Source organism: Xyrauchen texanus, chromosome 9 (assembly GCF_025860055.1).
Source record: "Xyrauchen texanus isolate HMW12.3.18 chromosome 9, RBS_HiC_50CHRs, whole genome shotgun sequence".
Classification (NCBI taxonomy): domain Eukaryota; kingdom Metazoa; phylum Chordata; class Actinopteri; order Cypriniformes; family Catostomidae; genus Xyrauchen; species Xyrauchen texanus.
Genome location: NC_068284.1, coordinates 20,435,944 through 20,450,488, shown reverse-complemented (window position 1 = coordinate 20,450,488; position 14,545 = coordinate 20,435,944). Strand labels below are relative to the sequence as shown.

The following is a 14,545-nucleotide window of genomic DNA, read 5'->3' as shown; positions in this document are numbered from 1 at the left end:
TAGTCCCTGATGTTGCCAGCTTTCTTGGTCTAATAACATCAAACTGTCTGCCTTTTCAGTAGTTTTTATTCAATTGACTTCATCTACATTTTTTTTTTCTCTCAGGAGGATTTGTCTAAAGAGCAGAAGAGAGCTGAGGAGCTGCAGAAACAGAACAGCATGCTTCATGAGCAGATGGAGAACCTGAACAGCAAGATGACCACCTCTGTTCAACAGCAGGCAGACAGAGAGTGCAGTCTGAACATCTCTCTGAATGAGGAGGGCAAGTCTCATGATCAGATCCTGGAGATTCTCAGGTGAAAAGCTTTCCTAGTCCCTTGTTTTAAACATACAGCCCCTTTAGATATCAAAACCTCAAATATTTGAATGGACTGCTGAAGTGGCATAATGTGCCATTAAAGGGGTCACATCAAATCGTTAGTTTTAAATGACCATTTTCACCCTCACTCTTTCTTTGTTAATAGTTCTTGCTCATATCCATATAGTGCAGAAATACCAAGAGTATTATGATATTCTATGCAAACTATGTTTTTAATTCTATCTCAATCGATCAAGGAAAATTGGATTTCTTATGCTATATGACCCTTTTAAACGGTCTTGCATTACACAAAAGGTTGCTAATGATGTGGCCTCACATTCCCCATAGGTTTGTTCGTCGGGAGAAGGAGATAGCTGAGACTCGGCTGGAGGTGATGCAGGTGGAGACCTTGCGCTATAAACAGCGCATGGAGTACCTGGAGAGAGAGATGAAGGAACTACAGGACAGCCTTACTGCAGAGAGAGAAAAACTACAGGTCTTAACATGCATTCTTACTTTTTACGGCTCTCATGCAAGTTAGTGATGTGTACATTTATATATTTTTTTATAAACGTAATTTGTTGAAATTGGTTAACATCTTGTTCTACAGGTGACGGCAAAGACCATGGCACAGCAGGAAGACATGATAAAGCGAATGGAGAGTATGAGTGCTCTTACTGAGACCAACAAGATGCTAAAGAATGAGAAGAACAGACTGGAGCATGAACTACAGCAGACTCGGGCCAAGGCAAGTCCTCAAAAGCACATTGTGTTCATCGCTGTCTGACAAACACCTCATGTAAAATCAATATAATGCACAGCCTTGAGTGGATTATTACTTTTAAGAAACTGCAAAGCCAATGTTCAGTAATTTATTACAAAATCTTAATGATACATTTTTCCAGGGGGGCCTGGGTAGCTCAGCAAGTATTGATGCTGACTACCACCCCTGTAGTCGCGAGTTTGAATCCAGTGTATGCTGAGTGACTTCAGCCAGGTCTCCTAAGCAACCAAATTAGCCCAGTTGCTAGGGAGGGTATAGTTCATGGTCACTATAATGTGGTTCTCGCTCTCGGTGGGGCATGTGGTGAGTTGTGCCATGGAGAACAGCGTAAAGCCTCCACACGCACTACGTATCTGTGGTAACATGCTCAACAAACTATGTGCTAAGATGTGTGGATTGATGTCTCAGTCAACTGAGATTCGTCCTACGCCACCCGGATTGAGTCGAGTCAATACGCCACCATGAGGACTTGGAGCGCATTGGGTATTGGGCATTCCAAATTGGTTAGAAAAAAATTATTAATTTTTCCAAGTAATATAGTTAGCCTAACTGTTTGCTGTTAATGGTTTACAAGCAACATCTTAACTCGCCACATTGGCGTATACACTAGGTGTATATCAGCTATATTACAACTCATTATTATTATTACAGTCTCATTCAAGATTTTGGAGCCAGAACTGTCAGTTTGATAATTAATAATTAAACGCATGCAAGTATAACCTTGATTGTAATGCCTTGGCTATAGATACGTAAGCTGGAAGCAGACATCAAACCCCTGCAGGACTCCAACTCTGAGCTGAGTGAGAAGAGTGGCATGTTACAGGCTGAGAAGAGACTCCTGGAGGAGGACGTCAAGCGCATGAAGACACGCACACAGGTCTCAGGAGGACTTACTGTTCATGCATGAAGTTCTATACACCGAGTATATTATGTGTAATCTTATCATATTAAACACCAGTAGATTAAAATTAGATTTGACAATGAGATCAGTGCTCTTTAATTTGAAGCCCATGTGAACATTGTGAAAGGATTTCTCAGTGTCTCATACTGTGATTGATTGGTTCTGTAGCAACTTCTAAGCCAACAGAAGGACAGCGATCAGGAGGAAAGTAAGAAGCTGCATTCTGAGAGGGAGGCCCATCTCAAACGCATTCAACAGCTCACAGAGGAGACCAGCAAACTGAAGAATGAGGTGGCCAGGTCAGTGTACACCCTCTACCAGAAATGTCAATTTAGGCCAATAAGATCTTATTAGATTTGAACAAACCTCTAGCTTGTTCTGTACTGTTTATGTTAAGGCAATGAATGGTACCCCAAATTGTGCAGTTTGTTAAGCATATGTGTGCTATAATTTTTTATTTGCAATCTGTAGTCGATTTTCACCTGACAGATGATAAAACAGGCAAAAAATCCCATTGACTTTCATTGGATGAGGGGTCTGAGTTATGACTTAGGGGTGGGCTCTTTTGGGCCAGAAAGGAACCACCTAGCTTCCACAAGTATACCCTAGTAGCCACTTTGATGGCCCTACCTGAAATTGCTTATACACCTTGTTACTGCATAGCAATGGCCTGGTAACCAGCCATGACAGCTTAACATTGCAGTAAGTTTTAACCAAGCAAGCACCACTTTCTATAGAAAATGTATAAATCTTACTTTTTACTCCAGCAATAAGTGTGATCTTTTAACCCCTTAAATTCAAATGGGCTTGCGAGAAAAAGTGTAAAAACATTAATAACTACTGTCTAGGCCAACACAAAATTGGTAACGTTTTACTCCGTTACAGTTGACATGATTGGGAACAAAACAAAAGCAGTTTTTCAGAGCCAACTTATTTACACCCAGAGATGTATAATGTCAAATAAGAAAAAAAATTAAATTTTGGCTCAGGTTGTTTTGTGATTTTTCAGAATTTTTTTTGTTTTATTTATTGGCTGAGAGTCTCATAATTTATCAGAATCTATATCATTAAATATTGGAAAATGTTTCTTTACAATGATACTAAACACTTCATCCTTTTACAAGCTATGAGCCTTTATTTTTGGGTATGCCACTGAAACAGGAAATCTTTAAAAACACCTTCAGAACCTAAAAGGTTAATCTGTATCAAAAGTTTTGAGACAGCAATCTACCTTTTTCTCTTCCATACAGGAGTCAAGCGTCTATCAGCACAGCTCAGAGCCAGGTACAGAACCAGCAAGACAACCTAGGGAAGATCACCACTGAAAGAGACAATCTGAAGAAGGAGCTGGAGGCCAAGACTCTGGACATCCAGGAGAAACTCAAAACCATCACGCAGGTCAAGAAGATCGGACGTCGCTACAAAACCCAATATGAAGAGCTCAAAGAACAGCATGACAAGGTACACCATAACAAACTATCACACTTTTTATTATTATTTTTAAAAAATGTTGTCAAGTTAACCATTGAAAAAGGCTATTGTGCCTTAAAGGAATAGAAAATTTAAATTATGTAATGAACTAACCCTCATGTCGTTCCAAACATGTGGCTTTCTTTTTTCTTAGAAACACAAGAGGAATTTTGATGATTGTCCTGTTAGCTGGTTTCAGTTCAATGGCAGTTTAAAATTTAAAGACCCAAAAGTGTCAAAAGTAGTTTCTACATACTCAAATTCCAAGTTGATTTGAAAGATATGACACTGTAGGTTTTGGTGGGAAATGACCCCAAATGTACGTTATTTTACAGTGGACAATTTTTACGTCTGCCATGGCTCTCCTTTGAATGTTCATGAGTGTATGAGGGAAAATCTGTCTTGCTCATTCAATTTTCTCTCTATTTGATAGATGGTGGCAGAGACTGCTGCTAAACCAGCACAGCAGGAAGAGCATCAGGCAACAGTGCAGGAGATTGAGAACCTGAAGAGCTCCTTGAGTCAGGCACAGAGCAGAACCTCAGAGCTGGAATCCCAGCTGGACAGCAAGCAGAAGGTACTCACTTGAAGTTTAGTGTTTTGCTTTACCAATCTCTGGATATATTTCTGAGAAATTGGAGGTCTTTGCCATGTGTTTCCCGTTCTGTTCTCCATAACCTTAAATTCATCAGGCACAAAGAACTAGAGACTACAAATGGAAAGCCCTTGAAGCAGGCTTTGTTTGTGTATTTTATTTTGCAAGATATTTTAATTGCATGTGCTCTGGCATTGATCAGAGGTAGTTGCTCATGCTACTTGTCATTTATAGCTCTTACCATTGAGCCTCCCACATGACCACTTTAAAGAACATTCTATAGCTGGTCACCTTCAAAAGCACCGTTAATCTTAGTTAATCATGTTATGCAAGTGTAATATGAGAATCTGGTTTTGTCTCCATTTCTTTCGGTTTTCAATGTCAAAATGAGATTGGAAATAACTTTTAGTGCCTCTAAAGAAGTGCAGTAAAGTATTGGCCTTAAAGTTTGTTCAGTAATGCGTCACATTAAGGTTCCATTTATTGACATTAGTTAACATGAACTAACAATGAACATTTAGGTTTGAAACACAAGTGTTAGTGGCTTTAATCATGATGAGCATACTGTTTTCTTGTCTTTGGGGTACAGAACATCCATTAGAAGTAAAGGTTTATGTAATCCTCCAACATAAAAATCAAGCAATTTAAAGGTTCCTAACAATGATTGCTATTACAATGTGAGCCAAGATCAACATTGTTTTCATCAAAGAACTCATAGGGCATACAATTTTGGCTTTGTGAAAATTAGACATTAAAAGATATTTGGCTCAAAAGAAACAAGACACTTTGTTGGGCCCCTATTTATTGTGTGTAAACTCCACTATTGTGGGATTCACTGGTTTGGCTGACTCACTGATTAAAACCTGAAGTTATATAATAAAAATGTGTTTTTCCTCCATTCCAGTATGTAATGGAGTGTTGTTCATTAACGTTTGAGACAGTGAGGTGTGAAGTATGACTGTAATATTTTTTTGATTGAGTGAAAAGTGTTTGTTGAAAGAGTGTGCTTTGTGGAAAGGAGTTTAACAAGGCATATTTTTTATTTTTTTTTGCATATGAAATGTGTTAACTTCATAAAAGTGAAGCGATCAAACTATAAAGAGCCTGGCAGTAGTGGATTAGAGGATATTCAAAGTGTTCTGTATAGTGATGTTTGATTATGTTTGTGCGCTATCAGACAGTGCAGGAGCTTGAAGCGGAGGTGAAGAGCCAGCAGGAGCAGCTTGCTCAGGTGCAGCCGGAGCTCACCCGCATGAGAGCTGAGCTGCAGGACAAGAGTAAACTGGAAGAACAGCTCCGACAGCAGATTGCTGATAAAGAGGAGAAGACCAAGAAAGCCATCATAGGTGCCAAGCAGAAGATCAACCAGCTCAACAGTGAGTAAACCAGAACATGTCATGCACGCAGTAGATATTCCTCTGGTCAAAAGCAGTTCATACCTGCTATCAGGAGCCTGATCACAGATCAAAAAAAATTTTTTTTGCAGCATTCCTCTTTTCTCCCTTTTATTTAGTTATTCATTTCATTATTTGTATTTATTAAGTTTAAAGATATATTTTATTTTAGTATGTCTCTATTAGCTCTGAGGTCATCTAAACTGTCTATGGTAGTTCACAACTACCCTTTTAATGGGGGATATGAAATATTAATTTTGGCACCCCATTTTGCCATCTGACCAGTATTATACTCTTAAAAATGACAAAAACTGTTAGCAGATATATACATTTAAATGTAGTCTTTAGTTTTTCTCTTCTAGTACATTGGGCCAAAGATTTATTGTCTTCTAAGCAAAGGCATATGCAAATTCTTTCTAGAACAAGAATGTCTGGGCTGAATTGTGAATGGCTATTTTTTAATAAAAGAGCAAGCTCTTGTATATGCCCTGCCCCAACTTCCTGTCTCAATAGGAAATACATCAGCACAGGACAGAAACTGCTATAGTCGATCCATTACTTTGGGGTATAGAAAAATATCAATGGGATGTCCCCATTTAGATAGCTAGGTAAACATGCATTTGTATGTTAGGTGCAAAGGAAAGGCTGTCAAAGGAGAATGAGGAACAGAAGCTGCAGAGGGAGGAGCTGGAGGTGAGGGTGAGTGCGCTCAAGTCTCAGTATGAAGGCCGCTTGAGCCGACAAGAGAGAGAGCTGAGGGAACTCCGTGAGCAGCAGGAAAGACATGGAGACCAGAGAGATGAAGCTCAGGAGCCTGGCCAAAGCAAGGTACAAGAGCACAATAACTGTTTGTATGCTGTCAAATTGATCTCCAGTTATCAGTCAATGATGTGTCAGTTTGAATGGAAGTATTTTAATGACAAATGTTTTTGAATTAGCAAGCACACCAAATTATGTCTTTGAAATAAAAAGGATGCTGAATTGCATTAATTAACAGTTGACATTAACAGTGCTTGCATTTTTGGGGGATCCAATTTCATATGGTTGTATATTTAAGCTGTGAATATTGCAGTTGAAAACATTTTGCAAAAAATGTCATCATTAAAAATTCAATAATAGTCACCTTACAAAATTCTGTTCCTAAAAATTAATTTGTTTAACAGGTATATTTATTCTTCAAAAGGTTATATTCTGTCCATTTATTTTTCACTTTGCAAATTCTCTAAAACTTAAGTGCTTAAAATTCAGTTGGAAATTCAAGCTCGTATATCCTGGAATTGCAGGAAAAGCAGAACATTGCAGATGCACAATCTTTACTCTCTACTAGGCTTTGCCACTAGGTGGTCCAAGGTTGAATTTCCAACCAAATTTGAACCACTGAAATTTTAGAGGTTGAGAAGTTCCAAAGCAAAATATAATGGACCAAATATTACCTGTTTAAAAATATAAATATCAAATCTTAAAAAAAATTTGGGGAAATTAATTTTGAAGGTGAATATTTATTAAGGTATTTTTTTGTTTGTATTTTTTTTTACAAGGACATTTTTTGCTAAATGTTTTCAATTGAAATATTCACAGCTTAAATATAAAAACTTATGAAGCTGCATCCCCCCCAAAAATGCAAGCACTGTTATTGCATTGCATTTATTTTTCAAATTTAGCATGGTTTTTTGTTTTTAAAGACATTTGCCATTGGTATACTTTCATAAATTTTAAATCAAGATTCATATCAAGTTTTATAACAGACAATAGACGTGCTGGACTAATAATAATAATAATGGAATAATTTTTAGTAACCAATATCGATCAAATTGCTTGATGTATCCTACATTAGATCATTGTTCCAGAAGCTTTTCAGAAACAGTTTTGTCTTTATTTTCTCTAGGTTCAGGATGCTCCTAGGTCTTCGGAGGCCCGACAGATCACTCTGAAACCCACACCTGCTGCTGACAGAGGAAGGTAAGGGTCAATACCTGTTCCCTTAGCTCAACTGGTAGATCTTATCAACACCAAGGTCATGGGTTGGATTCTCGGGGAACATGCATACTGTTAAAATTAGGGCTTTTAATCAAATGAATTGGTAAATGGTAAATGACCTGCACTTATATAGCGCTTTTTTAAGCTTAACGGTTTTCAAAGCGCTTTACTCATTCACCCATTCACACACACACTCGCGCGCACCAATGACGGCAGAGCTGCCATGCAAGGTGCTAGCCTGTCATTGGGAGCAACTTGGGATTCAGTGTCTTGCCCAAGGACACTTCGGCACGTAGTCATGTGGGCCAGGACTCCAACCGCCAACCCGCACTACCACCTGAGCCACAGCCGCTCCAATTGATGTGACGATTAAATTGCAAATAATTACTAAGAAAGGTGCCCAAATAAAGAGAATTTAGTATATAGTAATAATTATAAGCATAATATATTGTAAATAATTTATGATATAATTAAAAAGAAAATAATTCAGAATTTCAATACATACATTTTTTATAGGAGCACAAGTATTGATTAAACAATACAAAGAGTTTATAGTTTATTTTATTTCCATATCATTGCACAAGCATATTATTGGTCTACTCTAGACCGTGATATATTTTATAATAGTTTGTCAGTCTTTCACAAAGACATTGTTTGCGCTATTTGAAAAGTATTCATGTGTCAGAAGGAAGCTTTTGAAGAATCTCACTTTGGGTTGTCACATTTTAGCGTCTTGCGCAATGAACACTGTTTTTGGATGCTGTGTTAAGTTAAAAGTAGTGTTACAAAGCTCGAGATCCCTGCATTCTGTTGTGCTTGGTATGCCTTTTTTCAATGTTGTTTTTCCATGTTCTGTCTGTAACTAGTGCCAGCACATCGGAACCCCCGACGGCTAACATCAAGCCCACACAAGTCACTGGTGCCCCCAGTAAGCCTTCAATTGCAGGGAGCAAGTCTACCCCTAGAGCAAGTATCCGGCCAATGATAACACCTGCTCCAGTGACCACTCCCACAGCCACAGTCATGCCCACCACACAAGTGGAAACACAAGAAGGTATGACTCATGGAAATGTATTTGAAACTACACTCACTGAGAACTGTAGGGACACCTGTACACCTACTTATTCATGTGATTATCTAATTAGCTAATCGTGTGGCATCCTTGCAATGCATAAAATCATCCATATACGGAAATGTACACATCGACTTTCAGAATGGGGAATAAATGTGATCTCTGTTATTTTAACCGTGGTATGATTGTTGGTACCAGCTGGTTTGTGTAGCTCTTTAACTGCTGATCTCCTGGGATCTCTTTCACGCACAACAGTCTCTAGAGTTTACTCAGAATGGTGACAAAAACAAAAAACATCCAGTGATCGGCAGTTCTGCGGACAGAAATTCCTTGTTGAGGAGAGAAGCCAACGGAGAATGGCCAGACTGGTTTGAGCTTACAGAAAGGCTACAGTAACTCAGATAACCACTCTGGATAACTGTAGTGAGCAGAATAGCATCTCAGAATTCACAACACATCAAACTTTAAGGCAGATGGGCTACAACAGCAAAAGACCGTGGGGTTCCACTTCTGTCAGCCAAGAATGGAAAGCTGAGGCTGCAGTGGGCAAAGGCTCACCTAAACTAGACAGTTAAAGACTGGAATAACATGGTTTGATTAATCTTGATTTCTGCTGAGGCACACAGATGGTAGGGTCAGAATTTGGCACAGATAGCATGAATCCATGGTCCCAACCTACCTTGTGTCAACAGTCCAGACTGGTGGTGGTGTAATGGTGTGGGGAATGTATTCTTGGCACACTTTGAGCCTGTTAATACTAATCAATTATTGGTTGAATGCCACAGCCTATTTGTTTGTATTGTTGCTGATCATGTGCATCCCTTCATGGCCACAACATTCCACTTCCAGCATGATAATGCACCATGTCACAAAGCAAAAGTCATCTAAAACTTGTTTCATGAACATGACAATGAGTTCACTGTTCTTCAGTGGCCTTCCCACCACATCACCGGATCTGAATCCAGTAGAACACCTTTGGAATGTGGTAGAACGGGAGATTCGCAGCATGAATGTGCAGCTGACAAATCTGCAGAAATTGAGCAATGCAGTCATGTCAACTTGGACCAGAATCTCAACGAAATGTTCCCAACTTCTTGTTAATTCCATGCCACAAAGTATTGAAGCTGTTTTGAGAGCAAAAGGAGGCCCTACCCAGTATTAGTATAGTTTTCATAATAAAGTGCTTAGTGAGTGTATTTCTCCCTGTGCTTAACTTGCCATATTTGGTGTATTGGTTGTTAAGATTGTCATTGGTTTGTCGCATCAGCTCTTCAGTCCACTGAGAGTCAGATGGAGCATGTGACTGTCTTCGGCAGCACCAGTGGCTCAGTGCGCTCCACCAGCCCTAATACACAAACCACACAGCCCATCATCAGCCAGCAGCAGAGTCAAGCCACTGCATTTGTCCAGCCCACTCAACAGCAAGCTAGTCAGGAGGCAGCTGCAACCATTATGGAAGCAGTACATAGCTCACAAATGGAGAGGCCATCCACCTCCACTGCTGTCTTCGGCACAGGTACAAAGAATCATGACCAGGCCCAGCATAAAATGAGGAATTAAATTTTGCTTTATTTTTTGAGATAAAGTTTACATGGTACTGTGAAAACATGCTGTAAATTGCGGAACTAAAAACATCCTCCTCTGTGAAAAAGACCATTTATTGGACTTGCCTTTAATTTAACGCCATTTAACATTTTGCCAAACTTGCCTTTTATTGTTATTTAAATTTACTGAGGTTCAAAAACACCCTGTACTGAACTTCTGCAAGTTTCTGATGTCAGAATTATTTTAAACTGATTACTTCAGCTAGACCTTAACAGTTTGTTGATCTTTCACTATGTAATGTAGGCTTTGCAAAGAGGCTGTTATTCAAAGATTTGGCATTTAAAGATTAAATTGTATCCACCAGTAAACACTCACCTCAACAAATGCAGAAAAGCACCATCTCATTTCACACGCAAAGAGGGCATATACAGTGACAAGAAAAAGTGAACCCTTTGGATTTTTTTTGGTTTTCTGCATCAATTGGTCATAAAATGTGATCACATTCTTAAACATACCTGTTTAATGTTTTCTGTATAGTAGACTCATGAACAGAGATGTTAACCTGTTCCAATGATTCCTTCTTTAGCTCTCACTCTAGGGTTCTTTTTTACCTCATTGAGCATTCTGTGGTGTGCCCTTTGAGTCATCTTGGCTGGACGACAAATTCTAGTGAGAGTAGCTTTAGTACTAAATTGTCTCCATATATAGACAATTTGTCTAACTGTGGACTGATAAGCTCTGAGACGTTTTTAACACTTTCCAGCTTTATGCAAAGCAACAATTCTTAATCGTAGGTCTTCTGAGATCTTTTTTTTTTTTCGTCCTTGTGCGTGAGTTGCTTTATGCAGACGACGTTGCCTTCATGGCTCATACTGAACAAGAAATTCAGGAGATGTGCAATTCTTTTGCTGCTGCCTGCACAGAGTTTGGACTTATCATAAGCCTGAAGACAGTAGTGATGGTTCAGAATGTTTCTGCTTCCCCTCACGTCACCATCAATGGCACAGTGCTGTCGGTTGTCGAGAAATTCATCTACCTCGGCTCAACCTTGACAGCAAACAACAGCCTTGATGCTGAATTGAATACCAGGATTGGTCGTGCCTCAACAACCTTTGGGCGGCTTCAGTCTCGTGTCTGGAACAACAGCCACCTTTCTCTCAAAGTAAAGGTGCGCGTACATGAGTCCTGTGTGCTCTCTGTTCTGCTATATGGAAGCGAAACGTGGCCTACATACCGGCGGCAGGAGCACAAGCTCAATGCTTTTCACTTCCGTTGCCTACGACAGATCCTTAGCCTGTCATGGCAGGATTGGGTCCCAAATACCACCGTGCTGAAGCTCACTAACAGCAGTGACATGTACACCACGCTCCGGAGGAGGCGTCTCAGATGGATTGGCCATGTACGTCGTATTCCAGATGAACGTCTCCCAAAGTCCATCTTCCATGGGGAGTTAGCTGTGGGACACTGCCCTCGTGGTCGACCCAAGCTCCGCTTTAAGGATGTTGTCAAGCGAGACATGAATGTCTTTAAGATCAACCCTGATCGATGGCATCTCCTTGCAGAAGACCGGGCAGCTTGGCGGTCTGCGCTGACACAGTGCACGACTCTGTCCTGTCATGCTTACACCAGCTTTTGCTCAGAAAGACAGCATGTTAGACACCGTTCAGATCGGCGCTTGCGCTGCAAAATCCTTGATGATGGTCCACATTAGCAGATGCTTGAGAATAGCAAACTCAAAATGTTTGAGTGCTTTTCAGAAGTCAAAGGAGCTCTAACCATTCTCGTTTCATTAATTGGATGCCAGGTTTTCCAACTCCTGACTCTAATTAGCTTTTGTTGGCGTCATTAGCCTAGGGGTTCACATATTTTATCCAAGCTACACTGTGAATATTTTAAGACAAATTTATACATAAATGCCGGTAATTCCAAAGGTTTCACATACTTTTTCTTGCCACTTTACATAGGAGTCTAAAACCACCAGAACGCTTTATTGTAAAGGTCACAGAGAGAGGATGGACAATGGGACAAAATCTTGAACACTTTAAGTGGACCTCAAGGAAAAACAATTAATGATAGAAATAATAATGTACTTTTTTTAAGTATGACTTGGAAAACAGTGCCACATGAACTTATTTACTTGTATGGTTATTTGCCTATTCTGTCAGTGTCAGCGACGACATGCTCGTCTGTGCCCAAACGTGTGCGTGAGGAGGAGCAGGAGAGCTCATCCACTGAGGTGACTGACACCACACAGGAGGATCCTGCCCACCCCCCCATCGCTAAGAAGCTCCGCATCGTAAGGAGAGTGGGCCTGGAGGTGAGCAGTGTATAGATATGTGTATCTTTCTGTTGAAAGGGCTTCTGTGATTTTGGCAGTGCTTAGGCCATTGTTTCCTATTGCAGGACAATACAGTTTCAAATGTAAAAAAAATTCTGAATGCCTTTTTGTGTTGATAGGCAGAATTTTTGTTTTCAATGTTGAAAGACAAATTATTTCTTGCTGGAATCTTGTCATGTCCCACTGAGTTAGTACAAAGTGTTAGACTGTTCCTTGTTGTAATAAAGTACATTTTCTGATGGGAATGGACTTTTTAGATGATGCTGTTTTTGCAGGATGCTTCAGGCACTGAGGAGAGTAATGACGCTATAGGTGAAACTTCAGCAGAAGTCCATCAGCCTCCAGATGCTAGTGAGGTACCAGTCTTTTATCCCTTTTAAGAACAATATAATGAAACCTTTGGGTGTAAATCAGTGTATCTGATCTTCCCTGGTTCTCGCACAGCAGGAAGGCTATCCTGTTTTAGGAAAGGCAGATGAAGAGTCTTTGTCTCAGTCTGTCCCGATGGATCAGGTGAGTGAGTCCCAGCCCTCCGAGTCTCAGATCAGTGGACAGGACTCCTCTGAGGATTATAAACAGGACGTCATTGTGATAGAGACAGACAGTGGTACTGAGGAGGAAGAAGAGGAGCAAGAGGAGCCTGGTCAGGTTGGTGTTTTTTTCATGGAGAAGCAGAAACCCGTTGGCTAAGTATTTAACCCCTCAGTATTTAACCCCTTGATTTTTACAGTATGAAGATGATGATGATGCAGAAGATGATGAGGATGATGAAGATGGTGATGAAGGGATGGCAGAAGCAGCAGAGGACTGTAATGAAGGCGGCGGCCATGGAGATGCCAATGAGGCCTATGAGGCTGAGGTGATCATATGGATCCCCCACTTTTCTAACACCCAAAAGATTTTATGTATTCGTTCTTCCGATATGTTCCTATTAGGGATGTGCATCTCCATAACTGAGGCAGATGCGATACGCATCTCGATGCATAGCCAACGATATGATACATTAAATATGCATATGAAGCAGCTACCAATGTGATACAATTCACGCCCTTACAATGCAGTGTGATCCGATTTCGATTCAACACAATTAGATATGATGCAATGGGGAGCAATATGATACTTTGCAATTCAACATGGTACAGATAGTTCACTTTTATTTCTTTGGTTCAGACGGACAGTAAATCATTAATTTTCTTAAGTGCCTTCTGACTTATAACGCATGGCCCTTTCACAAACAGGCCTTTGCTGTGCAAAAAAATACAAATATTAATTAAAACCAGACTTTATTTTCCTGTTCTGTCTTCAGTTATACTTTTAACAGCTCACAGATTTAACAGTGAATAGTTATATTTATTTTTATTCAAATTTAACAAAAGCATATTAAAATTTTGTGCGATCTACCAGCATTGCCTTTGCGACTCTCAGGACACGCCTCGGCCGCCGTATTGTTGTGATACGTAGCAGCAGTGGGGATGAGAGAACGAGCTTGAGAAACAGTTTAGAGAGGAGAAATCAATCTACATATATAATATTGGTCACAAATTATTGGGCCACATTCTAAATAATAAAAGTATAGCTTATCTACTAAGAATGCAGTTTTCACATCAGTTTTTACCGATGCAAATATGTTAGAAACGATGAATTGCGATACAAATGTCAACTTGCCATGCATTGCATCGTTAACTTTTATGCCGATGCGAATCGGTGAATCTTACCATCCCTAGTTCCTATTGACAATTTTTAAGTCAAAAATCCATGTTGAACATGTCTATTGGCTTTTTTGTTGTAATGGTTTTGTTGTGTTGACAGGATGGTGGGGCAGCAGATCCAGGCATTGACAATGAAGAGAGTCAAGAAGCATCTGATTCTATCCAGAAGCAAGCAGACTCTCAGAGCAGTGGTAGAACACACACACAACACACATGCACACGTCTGCCTTCTAGTTAATTATAAAGGTCCTGCGGTGTGAATATATTTTTTATATATATATATATATATATATATATATTTAATGTATATGTATATGTGTGTATACATGCATACACACACACACACACACTCACATATATATACACACACACATACATATATATATTAGAGGTCGACCGATGTTGTTTTTTTCAGGCCGATGCCGATCTTTTGTAATCCGGGTCGGCCGATTTATTTTGGCC

The 14,545-nt window shown here is 39.8% G+C and overlaps 1 protein-coding gene across 2 annotated transcripts in view; it reads left to right on the top strand.

The window, feature by feature from the left end:
- Positions 1-14,545, top strand: part of LOC127648928 (nucleoprotein TPR-like) — a 42,592-nt gene that overhangs the window by 19,526 nt on the left and 8,521 nt on the right. The window contains exons 26-42 of one of the 2 annotated variants that reach the window (XM_052133763.1): positions 106-296; positions 647-794; positions 909-1,046; positions 1,828-1,959; positions 2,152-2,282; positions 3,234-3,444; positions 3,887-4,030; positions 5,226-5,424; positions 6,074-6,270; positions 7,328-7,401; positions 8,286-8,473; positions 9,759-10,007; positions 12,202-12,353; positions 12,650-12,730; positions 12,822-13,022; positions 13,105-13,233; positions 14,184-14,274. In XM_052133763.1, coding sequence (XP_051989723.1) covers positions 106-296; positions 647-794; positions 909-1,046; positions 1,828-1,959; positions 2,152-2,282; positions 3,234-3,444; positions 3,887-4,030; positions 5,226-5,424; positions 6,074-6,270; positions 7,328-7,401; positions 8,286-8,473; positions 9,759-10,007; positions 12,202-12,353; positions 12,650-12,730; positions 12,822-13,022; positions 13,105-13,233; positions 14,184-14,274 — 2,656 coding nt within the window. Of the gene's footprint in view, positions 1-105; positions 297-646; positions 795-908; positions 1,047-1,827; positions 1,960-2,151; positions 2,283-3,233; positions 3,445-3,886; positions 4,031-5,225; positions 5,425-6,073; positions 6,271-7,327; positions 7,402-8,285; positions 8,474-9,758; positions 10,008-12,201; positions 12,354-12,649; positions 12,731-12,818; positions 13,023-13,104; positions 13,234-14,183; positions 14,275-14,545 lie in introns of both variants that reach the window. The other variant, XM_052133762.1, reaches the window with a different exon arrangement.